The sequence below is a fragment of the Condylura cristata genome, unplaced genomic scaffold (genome assembly GCF_000260355.1).
Source record: "Condylura cristata isolate star-nosed mole 26May11 unplaced genomic scaffold, ConCri1.0 scaffold00008, whole genome shotgun sequence".
NCBI lineage: Eukaryota > Metazoa > Chordata > Mammalia > Eulipotyphla > Talpidae > Condylura > Condylura cristata.
In genome coordinates this window covers 63,924,635-63,942,981 of record NW_004567109.1, presented here as the reverse complement: position 1 = coordinate 63,942,981, position 18,347 = coordinate 63,924,635, and the positions used below count along the sequence as shown (strand labels likewise).

The following is an 18,347-nucleotide window of genomic DNA, read 5'->3' as shown; positions in this document are numbered from 1 at the left end:
CTCCATCCATGTTGCTGCAAAAGGCATGTGTTTATCTTTTTTGATTGTTGAGTAATATTCCACTGTATATATGTACCACAATGTTTTAGTCCAGTCATCTATTATTGGGCATTTGGGTTGATTCCATGTCTTCTGGGGGTGCAGGTGTCTTTGAATCAGTGTTTTTGTGTCTTTGGGGCAGATGCCTAGGAATGAGATTGCTGGGTCATATGGAAGCTCCATTTTTAGCAGTTTGAGAAGCCTCCAAACGGTTTTCCATAGTGGTTGTACTACTTTGCATACCCACCAACAATACAGAAGAGTGCCTTTTTCTCCACATGCTCGCCAACATTTGTTGTTGCTAGTTGTTTGTAGATATGCCGTTCTCACTGATGTGAGGTGGTATCTCACTGTGGTTTTAATTTGTATATCTCCCTTATATTACAAAAAAAAAATGTCTTTATATGCTTGTTGGCCATCTACATTTCCTTTTTGGAGAAGTGTCTTTTAAACTCTTCTGCCCATTTTTTTTTTTAAAGATTTATTTATTTATTCATATGGAACTGGGGTACAGGCCAGAGATGTGGAGGGTGAGACAATTCACCAGAGACAGAGAGGGTAGCAGAACAGGCAGAGCAAGGAAGTACACTGCTGAGGGGAACAGTGGGTGGGTCAGGAGAGGTCTGCCTCGCCATGTGGATCTCCTCCAGGGCTGGTGGGATTCGAACTCATGCAGTAGTGGCTTTAGCTTCTTAGTGCTGTGCTTTAACCCACTGCGCCACCAGGGAGGGCCCTTTTTTTTTTTTTTTTTGATAGGACTGTTTATTTTTGTTGAGTTTCAGTGCTTGAGTTTCATCATTGTGATCAATCCTTTATCACTAGTATTGCATGAGAAAATTTTTTCCCGATCAGCAGATGTCTGTGTTTTGTAATGTCTCCTTTGCTGTACAGAAGCTCTTTAATGATGTAGTCCCATCTGTTTATCCTTTCCTTCACTATCATTGCATTGGGTGCCTTGTCTTTAAAGATGTTGCTGAGGTATATGTGGTGTAGTGTTTTGCCCATCTTTGCTTCCAGGTATTTTATGGTTTCCATTCTTATGTCTAGGTCTTTAATCTACTTTGGTTGCTTTTTGTCATGATGCAAGATAGTGATCTAGTTTCATTTTTTTGCATGAGCATCCCAGTTTTCCCGCCACCATTTGTTGAACAAACTTTCTTTTCTCCTTTGTCAAAGATTAGCTGCCCATAAGCCTGTAGGTTTATATCTGGGTTTTCTATTCAAATTCACTGGCCTATGTATCTGTTCTTGTTCCAATGCCATGCAGTTTTGATTATTATGGCTTTGTAGTATAGCTTGAAGTCAGTTATTGGTATGCTTCTATTCTTTATAGTCATGAGAGTTTTGGCTATTCGAAGTCTTTTGTGGTTCCATCTGAATCTCATCAATATTTGTTCTATTTCTTTGAAGAATGTCATTGAGTGTTGGGATAGCATTAAATCTGTACATAGCTGTTGTTAGGCTGGCCTTTTGGATGATATTAATTCTCTCAGTCCATGAGCAGGGGATATGTTTCCTTTTCTTGGTATCTGCTTGTATTTCTTTTAACAGTGTTTTATAGTTTTGTTTTTTTTGTTTGTTTTTTTTTTTTGTATAGGTCTTTTATCTCTTTAGTTAGGTTTATTCCCAAGTATTTGATTCTTTTTGTTTTAATTGAAAAGGGGATTTTTTTTTTAATTTCTGTTTCTGATTGGTGTGTATAGGAAGGCATCTAAATTTGTGTGTTGATTTTATATGCTGCTACCTTACTAAATTGGTTGATTGTTTTAATTAGCATCTCTTGGAGTTTTTAGGGTTTTCCTCGTAAATTAACATATCATCTTCAGATAAAGATAGTTTCACTTCTTTCCCTGTTTGGATTCCTTTTATGTCTTTTTCCTGTCTTATTGCTCTGACTAGAACTTCCAATGTTATGTTGAAGAGCAGTGACAATAATGGACACCCTTGTCTTGTTCCTGATCTCAAGGGAAAGGCTTTCAGCTTTTCTCCATTGAGGATAATATTGGCTGTGGGTTTGTCATATATGGATTTTATCATGTTGAGATATGTTCCTTCTATTCTGGGTATTCCGAGGGCCTTAAACATAAATGTGTGTTGAACTTAGTCAAATGCATTCTCTGCATTGATAGGATTATATGATTTTTATTCTTCTGTTGGTTGATGTGATGGACTACATTGTTTTTCTGATGTTGAACCATCTTTGTACTCCTGGGATAAAGCCCACTAGGTCATGGTGTATTATTTTTTAATGCATTATTGGATTCGGTTGGCTAAGACTTTGTTGAGGATTTTTGCATCAGTGTTCATTAGGGATATTGGTCTGATTTTTCTTTTTTGTGTTTTCTTTGGTTTTGGTATTAGTGTGATGTTGGCTTTGTAGAAAGTGTTTGTTAGTTTCCCCTCTTTTTTGATTTTTTTGGATGAGTTTGTATAAAATAGGCAACTAGTGCTTTTCTGAACGTGCAGTAAAATTTATTTGTAAATCCATCTGGTCCTGGGCTTTTATTTTGGGGGAGGGTTTTGATTACTTCCTCAATTTCCTTGGTTCTTTATATAAGCCTGTATTGCTATATATTTTCCTCATATAACTGCTTTTAATGTGTGGGGGCAGGGGATGCAGGGAGTGCCAGCAGGGCTGCAAGCCTTCCAGCTGCACCAGTCCTCCCTCTGCACCTCCAGGGCTCTATGAGCAATCTTTCCCCACTGCTTGGGGTTCACTCACCAAGTCTCTCTTTACTTCAAGGGCCTCCAGCAAGCCTCCTGTCTGAGGCACTTCCTAATGCCTCTCTATGTTTGGGTGTACAGGTGGGGCATGGGGGATAGATTTAGAAGTGTTACAGGCCTTCCTGTGCCAGGACCTGTGGTTGATCAGGTCTAACTGTTTTTTGGTTGTTGTTTTTTTTTCCACCTCCTGAGCTCTGTGATCCTTGCAGGGCATTGCCTTAATGGCTGCAAGTCCCCCAGCCTCTGCATTGGGGGGTGGGAGGGTTAAAGGAGTGCCAGAAGGGCTGAAAGCCTCCCAACTGAGCCAGCTGCCAGTCTTTCTTCCCCACCTACAGGGCTCTATGCGCCCACACAAAGCAGTTTTTCTCTCTGCTTGGGCTCCACTCACAGAGCTGACTTGTCTATCTTTACCTCCAGGGTTTTACCAGCAGGTTTTGTGGGTAGATGCAGGAAGCTGGCAGAAGGGCAGCAAGACTCCTGTCTGAGGCATTTCCTAGCGCCTAGGCACCTGGGCACTCCTGGGTCAGAGCTCCCCAATCACTGTGTCTCCCTCAGTTATCTTCCATCCAGTAAGTCCAGGGTGCCCTCATTTTGGGTTGAAATGCCTAATACGTAAATCTAAGGTCCATTCTGAGTCCTATCTATCCTGCATGAATCTGGAGGTAGTGACTTTAGCGTCCTCACTCTGCAGCCATCTTGCCGGAACCAGGTTCTGCTTTTTAATCCATCCTGCAATTCTGTGTCTTCTTATTGATGTGTTTAAGCCATTTACATTTTGAGGTAATATTGATACACTGGCACCTATACTTGCCTTTTTTTTTTTTATCTTTTGTGCTTTTATTCCTTGTTTTGAACTGTTCTTGTTCATTCTTCTGTTGGATTTGGTTTGAGAACTTCTTGTAGTATTTGTTTGGAGTGGAGGTTTAGTCATGAAAATGTTGTGGAGTTTCTGTTTCTCTGAGAATGTCCTTATTCTTTCTTCGTAGAAGAAGGAAAGCTTCACCAGATAGAATATTCTTGGTTGGCATTTGATGCTTTGGAGTCCCTCCACTCTTCTTGCCCATAGTGTTTCTTTGGAGAAGTCTAATGTCAGTCTGATCAGTTTCCCTTTATAGGTTATTTTCTTTCTTCCCACTTGTCATTCTCATTATCTTTTCCTTGTCTTGTATTCTATGTGTCTTGCTGTATTTCTCCTATCATCATGGTAGTTTATTTTTCTTCTTGTTTCTTGTATGTCTACTTTCATCTCCTTCTTTATATTAGGGAAAATCTCTTCTATTATCTCTGTGAATATTTTCTCAATCCTTGGCCTTTCTCCTCACCTTCTGTGATACATATAGCTGTTATTTCCTTTCCTCATGATGTCAAATTGCTCTTGAAGTGTTTCTTCATTCCTTTTCCTTTTTATTTTTCTTCTTTTTCTGTTTTCATTCTCTTTAATTCTGTGTCTTCGAGGGTGCTGATTCATTCTTCCATTTCATTGATTTGCTCTCATTACATTCCCCAACATTCTGTATCTCCTCTAGTACCCTTTTCATCTCCTGCATTTCTTTCATTTCCTTTTTTAAGGTCTCATTTTCTTTATTCACTTTGTTGATTGCTTGTCTCACGCACTTTTTTTCTTTTTCATTTCTTTCATTTCCTTGTTTGCATTCTTTAACTCCTTGTTAACTTTCCTCATATCTTTTTTCTTCTCCTTTTTGTTTGTTTATCATGATGACTTTAGATAGGCTTGCCTCTTATCCTTCCTTTCCTTCTGCTTTTTGTTTGTTTATCATGATGATTTTAAATTCTCTATCTGATAGGCTGAGTAGCTCTTCTATATCTCTGGTAATTGATTTTTTTGTGGTGAATTTTTCCCTTGTGGGCTTGCTTGGGTATTTGTGTGTCTTTTCCCTGTTGTGTATTTTCTAATATTTTCTATGCATTGAGATAACTATGTTGCTAGTATTGGCTGGCATTCTCTCTGGGTGCTTCTTCTGCAATGACTAAGGGACTTCCAGATACTTTAGATTTGGAGGGTGTTTTTAGCTGTGTTTTGTTTCAATATCTCCTATTTTTCCTGCCCCCACTGTGTGGGCTTATGTCTGTCATCTCAGCCAGTAGTAGCTAGGGGTATCTTGTGTTTGGCTTCGTCCAGCAACATGTTGAGTTCTAGTTGCTGGAAGGTGCCTGCAAAGAGTACCTAGATGGGCTGATGTTCTCTGTTGAATTTCTCACTTTTTCTAGACTTGTCTCAACAAAATAATGAAGTTAAAATGTGGTAGGGAGTGAGATGAGGGGTTAGGTGGAAAGGGAGTATGATATGGAGGTGTAATAGGGAGGAAGTTGATAGGAGGTGGTGAGGGTTAGATGGAGGAAAGAGGAGGAGAAGAAGGAAATGGAGGGAAAGTGTCAGGAGGAGTAAAGGCAGCAGGAATAATAGTGTTGGAGGGGAATAAGAAAGTTAGAGGGGTCAGAAAACCAGGGTAAGAATAGAGGAAGGGCACAGAAATCTACCAGCTGAGTGATACAGGAACTGAATGCACAAACAAACAGATGACAAACACCACCATGGGTACAGGAGAATTTCCTCTTCAGAAGTCTGGTGGCTCCCAGTTAGCTAATCCTGTGGTTTTAGGCTGGTCCCCTGAGGAGTACCTTAAGACAGGGTAAAGTAGCCTTCCCAGAATTTCCTTTTGTTTGGTTTTATTTTTTGTCCCCTGATGTAGTTGGGCTAGTAAAAAAGTTCCTGAGATTTCTTTCTACCAGGAGTATCCTGGAATTTAAACACCTCAGGTGTAATGGCTGTCCCTGACAGCTTCTTCCTGGTGATTCTTGCTTCAGGTAGCCACCTGTTGATCTTCCTAGCCTTTCCAATGTCCAGATATCCCAGGTTCCCTATATACTTGGATGTGCCAGCAGGGGATTTGCGCGGGGAGGGTTGGGGCACATTAGAAGCTTTGCAGGCCTCCCTGTGACTGGGCCAGTCTTATAGCCAGGCTGTTTGTTTGTTTTTTTTTAATCTCCTGCCTCTGTGGTGGAGGTGGGGGTGCAGGGAGTGCCAGAAGGGCTGCAAGCCTCCCAACTGTACCAGCCCCCAGTTCACCCTCCCCGCCTCCAGGCATCCACAAGGAGCAGTCTTTCCCAGATGAATTGTCTATCTTTATTATCATTATTATTATTATTTGAATTGTCTATCTTTAACTCCAGCTTTACTTGCAGGTTTTGTGGGTAGATGGAGGGAAGGGGAGAGGAGAGTAGCAAGCTCTGATCTGAGGCACTTCCTAGTGCATGGGCACTCCTGGATTGGAGTTCCCCTATCGGGGCTCCCCAGTCACTGAATCTCCCTCAGTTACCTTCCATCTAATGAGTCCAGGATGCTGTCATTTGTGTTGAAAATCATAGCATGTAAGTCTGTAGTCCATTTTGAGTCTTACCTTCCTGTGTGAGTTTGGAGACAGCGAGTTCAGTGTCTTCACTCTGCTGCCATCTTGCCAGAACCCCCAATAGTATGGATTTTAATCTCCATGAGGTGGAATGTTCCTTTCTTTCTTTTTGTGGTTTACTTCTAGTTTGATGCTTTCATGATCAGAGAAGATAGTATGATTTTGACTTTGGAGTATCTGTTAATGTTTGTCTTGTGTCCCAGTATATGATTAATTTTGGAGAATGAACCGTGTGTGTTGGAGACCATCTCCAACTATCAAGGTGTCTGGAGACAACACAGGCAGGACTCTAAGATGGGAAGGCGTAAGCAAGCAGAGATTCCAAAAGGGGAGAGAGGAGCCGGCACAAGGAAGACATGGGAGTCAGGGTTGGGTGCAAGTCTTTCTGCCATTCCCTCAGCAGTCTTTATCTATACTGTGTAACAAGTAGTTAATTGCAATAATGCATAGGATGAGTTAATGAGAGGTCACCATAAAACATTCTCAAGGACAAGGGGAACAAAGCATTTTTCTCTTAACATATTATGGTATACTAGATTATACGTTTTTGTGATAATTATTATGTGTACAGCTGTTTAGTTATCACTCAAAGGAAGAGGGGTCTGGAAAGGGATGAGCTCATTAGCAAAAGGTTATCAGGGGTCTTGGGGTAGTAATAAATTGTGTTAGCAGTGTTATCAGTGATTGTCCAAAGAAAAGCTGGTGGCTAATTTAAGGCTAGCAGAGTAGTTAGTGCTTGTTTTAAAAAGGAATAAATTAAGAGAAAGTTGTACAGTTGTACATCAAAAAACAACACCTGTGTAGTCAAGGTTAAAATTTGTCCATGAGTCCTTATGCTCTGGGAGTCTTATCTGAGGTTTGCTTTTTTATATAAAGAAGCCAAGGAAGCTTCCCAGGAGTTTTTATGCCCTGGAGTCTTATCTGTCCTGGGGCTTGCCTTCTGTCCCAGGAGACAGGGATTTCTCACCCTAGGGCAGCTTGCCTGAGCCAGGCAGCTGTCTTATGAGGCTAAGACAATCCAATTGTAAACAGATGGTTGCTCAGAATATTTTGATATTGTGATTATACAAAAAAGGGAGGTCATAAAATAAGTTAGCAGTGGAAATTCTGATTTTTCAGAGCTTTTCCCAATCTACCCGGAATCTGTCAGTTGGTACATGTTGCATAGCTTGTGTCACGTGTGGATTTGAGAAGAATGTGTACTCAGATTTCTTTGGGTGTAGTGTCCTGTAGATGTATTAGGCCCATTAGGTCTAGATCTTCCTTCAGAGCTCTCATGTTCTTGCCTATTTTTGTTTTGTTGATTTATCTAATGTTGGTTTTCAGAGATGATAATTGACATATTTTGGTGCTCCTTCAATTGATGAATATATGTTGATAATTGTTATGGATTCCTGATGTACTGTCCCTTTGATCATAATGTGGTGATCATCTGTATCTTTTTTACTTTAAGTTTGAAGTCTGAATTATCTAAATGTCCCTTAGATCTATTTGCTTGTAGGATTGTTTTTCATCTTTTTACTTTCAGTCTGTTTATCTTTTGTAGTTAAGTATGTTTCTGTTAGTCAGCAAAAGCTTCTGTTTTTTTATCCAACCTGCAACTCTGTGTCTCTTTATTGGTGAGTTTAGACCATTTACATTCAGAGTCAGTATTGATATATTGAAATACATACTTTTCATTTTATTTGCTTTTTTCCTTTCCTTACTTTGTTCTAATCTTCCTATTCACTCCTCTGTTGGTTTTAGCTTTAGGGTTTCTTATAGTAATTGTTGTAATGGGAGTTTAGTAGTGTTGAATTTCTGGGCATTTTGTTTGTCATGGAATGTTTTTTATTTTTCCATCATAGTAGAAGGAAAGCTTCTACTACCTATGGTTGTTATGTTTATTTTTCTTATTGCAGCTGATATTTCTTGGAGTGCCTTTTCAGTTTTTTTCCTTTGTAGTTCTCTTTCCATTTCTCTTTTGGTTCTTTTTTATGTATGAATCTTCAAGAATGTTTATTTGTTTTTCCTTTTTTTTTTTTTTTGCTTTTCCCAGAGTTCTTGAGTTCCTCCACTTGTCTTTCATTATCCTCCTGATCCTTCACTCTTCCGCAGCTCATTGATGGTGTTTTTATCTTTCTGCTTGTTTTTTTTTAGCTCTTTACTTTTTTTTTTTCCATCATGGCCTTTTTGAAATGTCTGTTAGGTAGAGGTATTCTTCTGTTTCCTTAATATTGTTTTGTGGGGAATGACTTTCTCTCTGGAGTGTATTATTTTCAGAGGGGCCTGCTTGGTCACTTGTATTTTTGGGTTTTTTTTTTCCCCCTTCCTATTAGCCTTCTGCTTTGTTCTAAGTACTCCTGTGCCGCTGTTGCTGATCAGCATGATTTCTAATTACACTTGCTGTGATGTGAACATGTCTGTCTGGCGGATATTCTGAACTGTGTTTTGTTCTAAGATCTCCTGTTTTTCCATCTCCCAATGTGTGAAATTGGGTCTGTTGTCTCAGCCAGTAATACCCAGAGGTCTCTTGTAGGTTTCTGCTTCTTCCAGTAACACATTGAGACCTACTAGTCTCTGGGAAGTGCATTTCTGCTTCTTCCAGTAACACATTGAGTCCTACTAGTCTCTGGGAAGTACCTGAAAGAAGTGCCTGGATTGGCTGATTTTCTCTGTTGAACTTCTCTCTTCTTCTAGATGTACCTTGACAAAATAATGGTGTTAAAAGAGAGGAGGGGTTAGGGGAAAGGATATGATATGGAAATATAATAAGAAGGAAGGTGACAGGAAGAGATGCGGGTTCAATGGGTTAGAGGGAAAAGCAGGAAGAAATGGAGGGAGGGTAACAGAGAGACAGCAGTAATAGTAATGTTGAAGGGGAAGGAGAAAGCTAAAGAAGACAGAAAACTGGGGTAAAACTGAAGGAAGGGCACAGAATTCTACCAGCTGAGCAATATAGGAACAAAACAAACAAATAACAAACATACCCATAGGTAGGGGAGTTTGCCTCTCAGATGTCTGATGGCACCCAGTTAGCTAGTCTTTGTGGTTTTAGGTTTTAGGTTGGTCACCTGGGGAGCACCCTATGACTGGGTAGAGTAACCTTTCAAGAGTCTTCAGTTTTGTTTGGCTTTCTTGTTAGTACCCTGAGGTAGTTGGGCTAGTAAAGGAGCTCCTGAGGTTTCTTTCCACACAGGGTCTCCTGGAATCTAGAAGCTTCTGGTGTAAGGGTTGGCTATAAAAGGCTTCTCTTGATGGCTTTCCCTCAGGTAAGCCACCTGGTTTCAGGTGAGTGTGGCTGGTGATTTTGTTTTGGCCAGTAGGTAACACCAGAGACTCCCCCACTAAGATTTCAGAACTGGGATTATTCATACAGGTCTCCTTAGGAGGGCCCACAGTGACCACCAAAAGGAAAGCTCCCCTGCTGGTCTCCCTGCCAACCAACCCCCTGCTGTAGCAGCATTGCTGCTCCCACTTGCCCATCTATTCACCTTTGAGTCTTCCACTGTCCCAGGTTTCTTAAGTATCTGCCTAGTTGTCTCCCCCAAGCCAGCCACCAAGCAGTCTCTCTTTACCTCCTGGGCTTACTGGTTGTGCAGGTAGGGGTGGGGAGCAGGTAGAAGAGTTTCAAGCCTCCCAGCTGCACCAGCCACCAAGCTGAGCCATCTCTCTTTACCTCGGGTTCTACACCCTGGTTATGTGGGTGGGGACAGGGAGCAAGTAGAAGAGTTGCAAGCCAGCTGCAGCTTCCAAGCTGCTTAGTTACTCCTGGAGCAGGGCTCCCTACTCAAAGCTCCCCAATCTCTGAGTCTCCCTCAGTTATCCTTGATCTAGCAAATCTAGGGTACCCTCAGTTGAGCCAATGCTCGTAATATTTGTGCCTATTTAGAGGCTTATCTGTCTTATGTGAGCCTGGTGGCAAGCTCAGTGTCCTTACTGAGCCATCTTGCTCCTCCGAGAACTATTTTTAGAATGTTTTGGTAATTGAAGATGGCCTATAGAAAGATCAGAGTGAGAAGTGGGCACCTAGGACTAAGCCCCAAGGCAGTCCAAGGATGGAATAGAAAGTAGTAGAAAATTAGTGTGCAAAGGAGATTGAAACTGGTAGAAAATGAAAAAAAATCTAGAGGAAAGTACAGGACCACTTAGCTTAGAGTATGTCTCTAGAAAGAAAAAAGAGAGTTTGCTGTTATATGCTGAGAGGTAAGTTAGCTGAGAACTGAAGAAAGTGTTCATCTAAGCCACAAGGAGGTCATGGTTTCTAAGCAAGGGCAGTGATAGAGGCAGGAGTCAGAATGAAGCCAATGAGGGGTAAGTAAGAGGGAAGAAATATACAAGTATCAGACACTGTAGACAACTGTATATGAAGAAGAGACAGCAACTGAAAGAATTCTTCTATGCATATGTAAACAAATATTTCTATACATACTCTTTTCCTTGGTTTAAACCCACATTAAATACATAGCACATGTTATGCTACCCTTTAACTTTATAAATAAAACTTTCCCTGTGGATAAACAGAGAGCTTCCTTACTCTACAGAGTAGTTTTAATGACTTAGTCTGACTCTTAGCTGGGGAAAAAAAGTAACTTTTGTAGCTGATATCAGTAGTTATGGGCTAGGATTTTTTTTTTAAGATTTATTTATTTGCGCATACAAGAACTGAAGTATGGGCCAGAAGTGCAGGGGGTGAGGGTGAGAGAATTCACCAGAGCAGAGTGGGGAGCAGAACAGGCAAATAGACTGAAATTCACTGCTGAGGGGAGCAATTGGAAGGACAGAAGAGGTCTGCTCCCATATGGGTCAGCTCCCTGGCTGGGGATCAAACTGCTGCAGTGGCTGTGTATAGCTTTCTAATTCTGTGCTTTACTTGCACCACCAGAGAAGGTCCTAAGCTAGGATTTTAGAAGTGATACAATAGCTAATTAGCAGTATGGACACTGATGTAAAGCTTTATCATGTATCAATTAAAACCTTAATGTATTAAAGTTAATTCAAATGTCCAATGAAGAGAATCTGAATGAATATGCATAGCTATAATCATACAATTGAATATTTTGCATCTCTGGAAATGAATGAGGAAGATCTCAGTAAATTCCCCTATGTGGTATCTATCTAGATCCCCATGGGGATCTATTAATGAGTGGGGGAAGGTGCAGAACACAACAATAAGAATAGTACTTTCATCTAAGAAAGACAATACCAACAAAGAACATATCTTATTTGCTTATATTCAAACAATAATCCAAAAAGAAAAAAAAATGGACCAAAGCACATTAGTAAAAATAATTACCTACACAGTGAAGGAGGAAAAGAAAAATGGAGAAATAGAAATCCAGAATTTTGTTTTTAAGATTTATATATTTATGCATACAGAACTGGGGTACAGGCCAGAGGTGCAGGGGCAGTGAGAGGCTTCACGCAAGACAGAGTGGGGAATAGAACAGGCAGATCAACGAAGTACACTACTGAAGGGAGCAGTGGGCAGGTCAAGGGAGGTCTGCTACCATGTGGGTCACCTATGGGGCAGGGATTGAACTCATGCTGAACTGGCTTTAGCTTCTTAGTGTTGTGCTTTAACTGCTGCGCAACCAGGAGGGCCCAAAATCTAGAATTTTTAAGATATTTTGTTTTTATCATTTTGACTTTGAAACTATAAAATTGTTATAAAATTCGAAGATTGAATAAAAATGGAAAAGTTTTCCTTAAAAATTAAAACAAGCAATCTTAGTGAATTTTACATTGGTACCTTGTTATAGAGAATTTTTTTTCAGTTACTTTTGTACCACAGCAGTTTAAGTAAGGTCTTTGTGAATTATTCCTGTGATATTGTGACTTATCCTAAGAAATACATTCATTTGATCTTTGTTTCTTCTCTGTCTAACACAAAGCTTCTAAAACCCATGAAATTTCTTAAGTGTTAAAAGTGGCCAACATGTCTTTTGTTATGTTAATAATAAGGTGACCTGAGGATGGGGGGTTAATACCAGGGGACCCTAATTTGGGATTAGAGCTTTGGAACTTTTGGCCCTACCTCTCTGATCTCAGGGGAAGGGAGAAAGACCGCAAATGGAATAAATTATCAGTGACCAATAATTTAATCACTATATATCTATGAAACCCACAGCTCCCAAGTTGTGTGAATACCTTGCACTCGACCTGGTAGAGTGGCACACCCAATTGGAAAAAGCATGGAAGCCCCATTCCTTTTTTCCCATACCTTGCCTTTTGTAACTCTTCTTTTGGATGTTCTTGAGTGAAAGGCTGTCCAGAACTTGAATGTGTTAATGAGATTGTTAGAGACATCTAATGATGAAATTTAAGAGACTAGACTTGGAATGTAGGTGAGAGAAGGTTGCTAAGAATTTGTGGCAACATAATAGAAAATGTTATACTAGATTCTAATCTCAAAAACAGATTAAAAGATTTAAGAAGAAATGTTCTGGGCTCACATTGGGGCACTCTAAATTTAAAAAGAATGGTATTCAAATGGAAAGTGTAGTAGGCAGTTGGAAATACCACTCTAAAGAAAAGAATCCAAATAGTCATTCACATAGGAGGTGTGGGAGTAGATAGAATCGCCTAGAGAGAATGTTGGAAATTCAGAGGGTATTGTAGGAGCCAAAGCAGGAGAATATAGATCTCCTGACAGAAACTAGGTGAGTGTCATTAGCAAATTATTCTTTAAATTTCTGACCAGAATTGTAATGTATTTCAAGCTTAATTCTGGGGAGAAACAAAAGTGAACTGCATTTCAAAAGGTAGGTCTGTAGACCTGAAGGAAACTAATAAGAAACTATTTGAATGTCTATGTCTAGGATTCATGGCTTTGTTGGGAAATGCAAATCCAAAGTCACTTCAGGTAAATATGGTTTTGATAGGGACCCTTGTAGTTCTAGTCACTTCCATAAAGATAAAAAATCCCTAAGTGCAATTTCTCTGTTCTCCTTTAAACAAAACTTGTCAAAAACATTTCTATAGTTGATGTTTCTGTTGGCTCACTTACCCTTGTTTCTTTTGTATGTTCCAGTGGATCTTTCTTAATATTGCATGAAAAACATGGTTACTAAATATTAGTCTTCATTTTGTCAGAATTACAATTAATTTAGTTTGTTTGTTTTACTTATTTATGCATTCAAGAGCTAGAGTGTAGGCCAGAGGTGTGGGGGTGAGAGGATTTACCATAAACAGAGTGGGGAGCAGAACAGGAAGTTGTACTGAAATACATTGCTGAGGGGAGCAGCAGGCAAGACTGGAGAGGTCTGATGTGCCATATGGGTCAGCTTCCAGGGATCAGGGATCAAATTCCTGCTACAGTGGCTGGTGATAGATTGATAGTGCTGTCTTCAACCCCTACACCACCTGGGAGGCCCCACATCCCTCAGTGCCTTGTTAAGGAATCTAAATCATAATAAACACCTGAAACAGAACAACCACCATCACCCCTGAGCTACCCTTCTCCTGGTGTCCCCCTTTTTTTTCCCTACCCAGCATCCCACGTCGTTTATCCTGTTAGTACTTACTTTACTGTATACCTTAATCCAGTCATGCATACTTTCATTTTCTTTCTCACCTAGATAACTGGAGTAGCTTCTTAAGTTGTTTCTCCTCATTTATTTCCATTTACTCCCTATCAGTCTGTTGTTCATACACTAGCCAACTTGAATATGTAATTCCTGTGGCTTCACATTATGTTTAGAATATAATTCCAGAGCCCTTTCCATAACTTATGAGGCCTGATATGATTTACCCCCATCCACTGTTGCAGTCCTGTTTACCACTTTCTCATTGTACTTCAACTATAGAGTCTCTTTGCTATACCTCAGAGGTTGTTGCACTTGTGTTTGTTGTTTTCTGGGAAACTTTTTGTTCATATATCCATATGGCTTTATTATTTGTCACCTAATTTTCTTCTCTTCCCTCAGCATTTACACACAAGTATAATGCTTCTTAAAGGCTTGGACTCTTAGTCATCACATTGTCTACATGTCTGAAATATCACATGGCCTACAATAGTTACATGATAAATATTTGAGAGTTGAAAGTTTTCTCTACCATGAGCAAAGATAAAGAAAAAAAAAAATTATGGAGTGCTTTAGAAACCACATACACTTTAGCATACTAGTACTAAACCTAGAATCAATGAGTGATAGAAACAAGGTAAAGTACTCCATTTTTGTGACCAACTTTCACCCTTTTTGTCCTAACAATGTATTGAAACTTGGTTATTTATTTAGCAAGGCTTAAAATGGCAAAGAAAAAAAAAAAACTAGGAAGGAGTTGGGCAGAAAGTAAAAAAACTTATCCTAGCAATAAATAGTAAAGTTATAAATTCATATAAAACTAGTCACAGATGGGGTATAGAATAAAAAAGGAATCCTAAACCTTAGGGAATACTACTTTTTAAAGCAGGTACAGGAAAAGTTATCCATGAAGGAAACTGGTATATGTGCACTGGTAGATAAGAAAAAGAATATATTATGTTCTCCAAGCAGAGGAAGTATGTACACATGTGAGAGAGATGTGTCTCAAATACAATGAAATGTAAAGGAGTTCTTTAAACGGTTAGCTCTAACTCCAGAGGAAATGTGAAAATAGATGTAAAGCTATTCCCCTGGCAAATTTTAATATTCAATGATCTGTGTGCTTTGTATATATTTTTTAATTCAGTTCTTTACCATGTTAACCTCTTTTGATGTCTACTTATTGTTGATCCTTGACTCTGCCTGCATAACCTTTTGCTTAATATATGAACAAGGTTGCCTTCTTTTTGCACCTTTTTGCTTCATGTCTTCCTATTAACAATCCTATAGATTCTGTGTATTCTATGAAAATTCTATGGATTAATTCAATAGTACCTTTCCGATTGACCTGGTCTGAAACATTCATTAATTATGTGATGTACTGTCCTGGAAGGCAATTTCTGTAAGTGAATTGTTAGTATGTGTGTGAAATTAATATACAAGTGAGGATATATACCACTATTCAGACTAGAAATATGTAAGTATTTAAATAACACAGCATGTTCTATATGATAACAATATTCAAGAAGATCTAAGTTAATAGGGCATGCTATATTAAAAAAGGAAAATAAGTATCTTGAGAGATTTAACACAGTGGTTAGTACTATCATACAGGGAAACTCATCATATTGTGGAAACTCATTTGATATGAGGGAAAGGAGGAAAGACCAGAGTGGAATGATTACACAAAGAAGAAACATGTCATGAAGATAATTTAATAGTTCACCGTGAGCTTTTAACTTTGATCCTAGACTGTGAGCCCCAGGTCATGTTTCTCTTTTAATTCCTTTTCTCCATTCTATTATTAACTACTCCTTGGTCACTCCTAGTTTAAACATTCTGTACATTTAACCTCTATGGTCAAATGTTGTATCACATAAACTATCTTCAATGTTTCCCCTTCTAGGATGGAAGAGCAGCCATAAAATCACAAAGTCAAAACAAATACAAGATTCTTCACTTCAGGAGTTGGTAATGAAAAGCTCCAATAGGAATGGACGCTGGGACTTCAACAAATCAGAAAAACTCTGTATATATGAAGACAGATTGGAAAAAAAAGGAAGTATCCAGATAGTTTCAGTTACCAACAAAAAATTTCTCATTGTAGAAAGAAGACATAAAAATATTGAAGTTGACCAGAACTTCAGCCCAAAGTCCGACCTTGTTAGGCAACAGATAGTTCCCAGACAAAAAACACCACCAAAAGGTGAACTACAAGGAAATAGTTTCAAGCAGAATTCAGATTTACTTATTCAGCCAAAAATCAGCATAGCAGAGAAACGCTATAAATGTAGTATTTGTGAGAAGACCTTCACTAACACATCATCCCTTCGTAAACATGAAAAAAACCATAGTGGAGAGAAATTATTTAAATGTAAAGAATGTTCAAAAGCCTTTAACCAAAGTTCAGCCCTTATTCAACATCAAATAACTCATACTGGAGAGAAACCCTACATATGTAAAGAATGTGGGAAAGCCTTCACTCTTAGTACATCCCTTTATAAGCATTTAAGAACACATACTGTGGAGAAATCCTATAGATGTAAAGAATGTGGTAAATCTTTTGGCCGAAGGTCAGGCCTTTTTATACATCAGAAAATCCATGCTGGAGAAAACCCCTACAAGTACAATCCAGGCAGGAAGTCGTCTCTTCCTGGATGTCAGAGAATTCACTCCAGAAAGAAGTCCTATTTGTGTAATGAATGTGGCAATACCTTTAAATCTAGCTCATCCCTTCGTTATCACCAGAGAATACATACTGGAGAAAAGCCTTTTAAATGCAGTGAATGTGGGAGAGCCTTCAGTCAAAGTGCATCTCTAATTCAACATGAAAGAATACACACTGGAGAAAAACCCTATAGATGTAATGAATGTGGTAAAGGTTTCACTTCTATTTCACGACTTAATAGACACCGTATAATTCATACTGGTGAGAAGTTTTATAACTGTAATGAATGTGGTAAAGCCTTAAGTTCCCACTCAACACTTATTATACATGAAAGAATTCATACTGGAGAGAAACCATGTAAATGTAAAGTGTGTGGGAAAGCTTTCAGACAAAGTTCAGCTCTTATTCAACATCAGAGAATGCATACTGGAGAAAGACCCTATAAGTGTAATGAGTGTGGGAAAACATTCAGGTGTAATTCATCCCTCAGTAATCATCAGAGAATTCATACTGGAGAAAAACCATATCGTTGTGAGGAATGTGGGATATCTTTTGGCCAAAGTTCAGCTCTTATTCAGCATCGAAGAATTCATACTGGAGAAAAACCCTTTAAATGTAATACATGTGGGAAAACTTTTAGACAAAGCTCATCACGCATTGCCCATCAGAGAATTCATACTGGAGAGAAACCTTATGAATGTAATACATGTGGGAAACTTTTCAACCACAGGTCATCCCTAACTAATCATTATAAAATTCATATTGAGGAGAACCCTGAATAGATTTGCATGTTTGAAAGCCTTAAACTGAAGTTCATCTGAATACATTAAGAATGATGTAGAAAGTGTAACAGATATGAAAAAACCTATAATTTAGTTCTCACAGGTAATAATTCCGAAGGTATCTCTTTACTATATAATAGAACATGAGGAAAGTGTTCATTCCTGTTAGAACCTTTCTAAAATAACCTGAAATGAAGAATTTCACAAATGAAGGCATTGACTTTGGGAATTTGTAAAAATTTTTATAGCATTTTAACATATAGAAGATTTGGTCAGAGGAATTATACATTTTTAGAGAAAAGGATCAAATAAAAATGATTTAAAATGAACTGTTAACTACCTCACAATTTCTGGGGTTAGTCCTTTTCCTGACCCACTGTCAAATTTTGTGCATGGATTTCACTTAAAAGTAGTAATAAAAGTCTACTCTTTTGTTCTTTTGTAGTAGCGTGAACTAGTAATGTTATATCTAATTCCTAATACTGGAATTTTTTTCTCTGGGTTTGTTATGAAAAGACACCTGCTAGATAATGTGAGCCGTCATCTTAGGTATATTAAATGGAAAAATGCAATTATTTCAAGTTTAAAGTTTACCTATACATGCTATAGTGTATTTGCAGTAGAGGCTATCAGTTGTACCCAAATCTTGAAAGACTCATCATTTTAATGCTTGGTGCTCTATAGTAACAACTTTAAAATGAAAGAAACACAAATAATACAGAATTTTTTTCAAATGCAAGCTGTAGGACAGGCATTGTACTACATAATGAAAATTTTAAGGATAGACCCAGCCACAAACTGCAAAAAAAGAAGATGCAGTTGGGGGACTAGCAGGTAAGTAAGCAAGTTATGTCACAATATGTTAAGTGTGGTTGTTAAGCAAACGTAATAATATGTTGCAGTATACGAATGACATACAGGTATACACAAGATGAGGAGATGATTGTCATCAAGGAAACCTGAGCTAACAAAAACTTTACAGAGCCAGCTTTTGAAATAATATTAGGAAGTCTGTGGAGATAAGCACCCAAAAAAAAAAAAGAAAAGAAAAGAAAATGTATGTGTAAAGAGGCCAGTGGGAATATCCTGACACATTCATTTGTGAAAACTCAACTGTAGGGCTAAATGAGCCTGTGTCAGAGAAAAAGACAGGAAGAGGTAACAAAAGGCCTATTTACCATTATAAGAAGTTGGATTTTCT

The 18,347-nt window shown here is 38.7% G+C and overlaps 1 protein-coding gene across 1 annotated transcript in view; it reads left to right on the top strand.

Moving 5' to 3' along the window:
- ZNF354A (zinc finger protein 354A) overlaps positions 1–17,663 on the top strand; it is a 30,460-nt gene extending 12,797 nt beyond the window's left edge. Inside the window, exon 5 of the mRNA XM_012722737.1 lies at positions 15,603–17,663. Within this exon, the coding sequence (XP_012578191.1) occupies positions 15,603–17,146 (1,544 nt within the window). The 3' untranslated portion in view covers positions 17,147–17,663. The remainder of the gene's footprint in view (positions 1–15,602) is intronic.
- Positions 17,664–18,347: the final 684 nt, after the last annotated feature.